The sequence below is a fragment of the Lethenteron reissneri genome, chromosome 59 (genome assembly GCF_015708825.2).
Source record: "Lethenteron reissneri isolate LAM-NWPU_2019-01 chromosome 59, ASM1570882v1, whole genome shotgun sequence".
In the NCBI taxonomy this organism is placed as follows: Eukaryota; Metazoa; Chordata; class Hyperoartia; order Petromyzontiformes; family Petromyzontidae; genus Lethenteron; species Lethenteron reissneri.
Window position 1 is genome coordinate 56,396 of NC_083837.1, and position 5,025 is coordinate 61,420.

General features: G+C 61.7%; 1 protein-coding gene across 1 annotated transcript; it reads right to left on the reverse strand.

The window, feature by feature from the left end:
• Nucleotides 1-3,606: 3,606 nt before the first annotated feature.
• On the reverse strand, nt 3,607-4,244 carry LOC133357703 (uncharacterized). The gene is made up of 2 exons (XM_061575797.1): nt 4,111-4,244; nt 3,607-3,929 (listed from the first exon to the last, which is right to left on the reverse strand). The coding sequence occupies exons 1-2, from the start codon at nt 4,196-4,198 to the stop codon at nt 3,607-3,609; spliced, it is 411 nt and encodes a 136-aa protein (XP_061431781.1). The 5' UTR covers nt 4,199-4,244.
• Between the last annotated feature and the right edge of the window lie 781 nt (nt 4,245-5,025).

Below are 5,025 nucleotides of genomic sequence, written 5' to 3' on the forward strand. Positions count from 1 at the left end.
AGACGGCAAGTCTGGAGGACGCTGGGCTAGGGGGGAGATTGGATAGACGGCAAGTCTGGAGGACGCTGGGCTAGGGGGGAGATTGGATAGACGGCAAGTCTGGAGGATGCTGGGATGGCGGGGAGATTGGATAGACGGCAAGTCTGGAGGACGCTGGGCTAGGGGGAGATTGGATAGACGGCAAGTCCGGAGGACGCTGGGATGGCGGGGAGATTGGATAGACGGCAAGTCTGGAGGATGCTGGGATGGCGGGGAGATTGGATAGACGGCAAGTTTGGAGGACGCTGGGATGGCGGGGAGATTGGATAGATGGCAAGTCTGGAGGACGCTGGGATGGCAGGGAGATTGGATAGACGGCAAATCTGGAGGACGCTGGGATGGCGGGGAGATTGGATAGGACGGCAAGTCTGGAGGACGCTGGGATGGCGGGGAGATTGGATAGACGGCAAGTCTGGAGGACGCTGGGCTAGGGGGTTGATTGGATAGACGGCAAGTCTGGAGGATGCTGGCTAGGGGGTTGATTGGATAGACGGCAAGTCTGGACGGACGCTGAACTAGCGGGGAGATTGGATAGACGGCAAGTCTGGAGGACGCTGAAACTAGCGGGGAGATTGGATAGACGGCAAGTCTGGAGGACGCTGAACTAGCGGGGAGATTGGATAGACGGCAAGTCTGGAGGACGCTGGGCTAGCGGGGAGATTGGAATAGACGGCAAGTCGGAGGACGCTGGGCTAGGGGTTGATTGGATAGACGGCAAGTCTGGAGGACGCTGGGCTAGGGGGGAGATTGGATAGACGGCAAGTCTGGAGGACGCTGGATGGCGGGGAGATTGGATAGACGGCAAGTCTGGAGGACGCTGGGATGGCGGGGAGATTGGATAGACGGCAAGTCTGGAGGACGCTGGGCTAGGGGGAGATTGGATAGACGGCAAGTCTGGAGGACGCTGGGATGGCGGGGAGATTGGATAGACGGCAAGTCTGGAGGACGCTGGGATGGCGGGGGAAGATTGGATAGACGGCAAGTCTGGAGGCCGCTGGGATGGCGGGGAGATTGGATAGACGGCAAGTCCTGGAGGACGCTGGGCTAGGGGGAGAGGAGGGGGATTGGAGACGGCAAGTCTGGAGGACGCTGGGCTGGCGGGTAGATTGGATAGACGGCAAGTCTGGAGGACGCGTGGGATGGCGGGGAGATTGGATAGACGGCAAGTCTGGAGGACGCTGGGCTAGGGGGGAGATTGGATAGACGGCAAGTCTGGAGGACGCTGGGCTAGGGGGGAGATTGGATAGACGGCAAGTCTGGAGGATGCTGGGATGGCGGGGAGATTGGATAGACGGCAAGTCTGGAGGACGCTGGGCTAGGGGGGAGATTGGATAGACGGCAAGTCCGGAGGACGCTGGGATGGCGGGGAGATTGGATAGACGGCAAGTCCGGAGGACGCTGGGATGGCGGGGAGATTGGATAGACGGCAAGTCTGGAGGATGCTGGGATGGCAGGGAGATTGGATAGACGGCAAGTTTGGAGGACGCTGGGATGGCGGGGAGATTGGATAGACGGCAAGTCTGGAGGACGCTGGGATGGCGGGGAGATTGGATAGACGGCAAGTCTGGAGGACGCTGGGATGGCGGGGAGATTGGATAGACGGCAAGTCTGGAGGACGCTGGGCTAGGGGGTTGATTGGATAGACGGCAAGTCTGGAGGATGCTGGGCTAGGGGGTTGATTGGATAGACGGCAAGTCTGGAGGACGCTGAACTAGCGGGGTGATTGGATAGACGGCAAGTCTGGAGGACGCTGAACTAGCGGGGAGATTGGATAGACGGCAAGTCTGGAGGACGCTGAACTAGCGGGGAGATTGGATAGACGGCAAGTCTGGAGGACGCTGGGCTAGCGGGGAGATTGGATAGACGGCAAGTCGGAGGACGTGGGCTAGGGGGTTGATTGGATAGACGGCAAGTCTGGAGGACGCTGGGCTAGGGGGGAGATTGGATAGACGGCAAGTCTGGAGGACGCTGGGATGGCGGGGAGATTGGATAGACGGCAAGTCTGGAGGATGCTGGGATGGCGGGGAGATTGGATAGACGGCAAGTTTGGAGGACGCTGGGCTAGGGGGGAGATTGGATAGACGGCAAGTCTGGAGGACGCTGGGATGGCGGGGAGATTGGATAGACGGCAAGTCTGGAGGACGCTGGGATGGCGGGGAGATTGGATAGACGGCAAGTCTGGAGGACGCTGGGATGGCGGGGAGATTGGATAGACGGCAAGTCTGGAGGACGCTGGGCTAGGGGGTTGATTGGATAGACGGCAAGTCTGGAGGATGCTGGGCTAGGGGGTTGATTGGATAGACGGCAAGTCTGGAGGACGCTGAACTAGCGGGGTGATTGGATAGACGGCAAGTCTGGAGGACGCTGAACTAGCGGGGAGATTGGATAGACGGCAAGTCTGGAGGACGCTGAACTAGCGGGGAGATTGGATAGACGGCAAGTCTGGAGGACGCTGGGCTAGCGGGGAGATTGGATAGACGGCAAGTCGGAGGACGCTGGGCTAGGGGGTTGATTGGATAGACGGCAAGTCTGGAGGACGCTGGGCTAGGGGGTAGATTGGATAGACGGCAAGTCTGGAGGACGCTGGGATGGCGGGGAGATTGGATAGACGGCAAGTCTGGAGGACGCTGGGATGGCGGGGAGATTGGATAGACGGCAAGTCTGGAGGACGCTGGGCTAGGGGGGAGATTGGATAGACGGCAAGTCTGGAGGACGCTGGGATGGCGGGGAGATTGGATAGACGGCAAGTCTGGAGGACGCTGGGATGGCGGGGAGATTGGATAGACGGCAAGTCTGGAGGACGCTGGGATGGCGGGGAGATTGGATAGACGGCAAGTCTGGAGGACGCTGGGCTAGGGGGAGATTGGATAGACGGCAGGTCTGGAGGATGCTGGGCTAGGGGGGAGATTGGATAGACGGCAGGTCTGGAGGACGCTGGGATGGGGGGAGATTGGATAGACGGCAAGTCTGGAGGACGCTGGGATGGCGGGGAGATTGGATAGACGGCAAGTCTGGAGGACGCTGGACTAGCGGGGAGATTGGATAGACGGCAAGTCCGGAGGACGCTGGGCTAGCGGGGAGATTAGATAGACGGCAAGTCTGGAGGACGCTGGGCTAGGGGGGAGATTGGATAGACGGCAGGTCTGGAGGACGCTGGGATGGCGGGGAGATTGGATAGACGGCAAGTCTGGAGGACGCTGGGCTAGCGGGGAGATTGGATAGACGGCAAGTCTGGAGGACGCTGGGATGGGGGGAGATTGGATAGACGGCAAGTCTGGAGGCTGTAGCTCCGTAGATTAGGAGTGAAGTGTGAGCTGTGCAGGTCAGGAGGCTGTACCTCCTCAGGGTAACGGGTGAGGGGACCGTACAACCCTTGTGTGTGTTAGGGACTGTGTCATTAAGACAATAAACTGTGTGTGCCATAAAGAGGTTTATTAGTCCGTCCTTTACAACACTACACATGTATAACTTGCCGTGTAAAACATCATCATTCTCCTCTGGAACGGACGTCGCCACGCGGAGAGACGGACGCCGCCAACTCCGAGCCAACAGCGGCGGGCGTCGTCGTCACGGCTCGAGCTGGAACCCGGCACGTCGCGCGTGCCACGCGAGGTGGTCACTGTCTCGCGGCCAGCGCACGGTCACCCTGCAGGAGGTGAACGGGTTGGTGCGGAGACGACTCGGTGAGCGGCTTTCATCTGGCAATGTCAACCAGGGCCGGGGGCGGGATTCTAGAGTTGCCAGCTCTGCTCCTCCACCGCCGCCACCGTGGTGATGGTGGTGGTGGTGGTCGTGGTCGCAGCGGCGGTGATGGTGGTGGTCGCAGTGGTGGTGGTGGCTGCCGGGACTGTCAGGGAGCAGGCTCGGGGCGGTCGCTGGCTGCTCCATCGCTGGGGAACGAGAAGATCGCACGCAGCGTGGGGAGAGAAACTCTTATAGTGTAGTAGATGATGATGAGAGAGACACGCAAACTCCAAGTATACAGCAGCAGGCGTCAGGGTCTGGATCGAACCCACGACTTCCTACGCACCAGGCGAGGTAGTCAACATCTGTGTAGCCGCCGCCGCTCACCGGGACGATTGCCGGGGCTCCGTCTGTTCCGCACGGTGCACACCAGCGCCAGCACCAGCACCAGCAGCGTCACCAGCAGCGTCGCCATGGCCACCAGCGAGCTGATGGAGGCGACACGGCCGCTGGCAAAGAGCGTCACCACGTCCCCCGTGGACAACGCGAGGTGGATGGGGCGGTGGTGGTGGCGGTGCGGGTGGTGGTGGGGTGGTGGTGGGGGGGGTGGTGGGGGGTGGTGGTGGCGGGGTGGTGGGGTGGTGGTGGTGGTGGTGGGGGTGGTGGTGGTGGCGGTGGTGGCGGTGGTGGTGGGGGTGGTGGTGGGGGTGGGGTGGTGGTGGTGGTGGCGGCGGTGGTGGGCGGTGGTGGTGGTGGTGGGGGTGGTGGTGGGGGGTGGTGGTGGTGGGGTGGTGGTGGCGGTGGTGGTGGGGGTGGTGGTGGGGGGTGGGGGGGTGGTGGTGGTGGGGGGTGTGTGGTGTGGTGGTGGCGGGGGTGGTGGTGGCGGTGGTGGTGGTGGGGTGGGGGTGGGGGGGGGGGTGGTGGGGTGGTGGTGGTGGTGGGGGTGGTGGTGGGGGTGGTGGTGGCGGTGGTGGCGGGGGTGGTGGTGGTGGCAGCGGTGGGGGGGTGGTGGTGGTGGTGGCAGCGGTGGTGGGGGTGGTGGTGGGGGTGGTGGTGGTGGTGGTGGCGGGGGTGGTGGCTACGAGATTGGGGACACACGAGGAGATACGGGGAGACATGGGGAGACAGAGTCACGGGGGAAACAGACAGAGACACAGTGAGACAGATACAGGCAGAGAGACACAGACAGAGACACAGTAGTGAGACAGATACAGGCAGAGAGACAGATACACAGACAGAGACACAGACAGAGACACAGAGAGACACAGACAGAGACACAGACAGAGTGGGATGCTGAGCAGT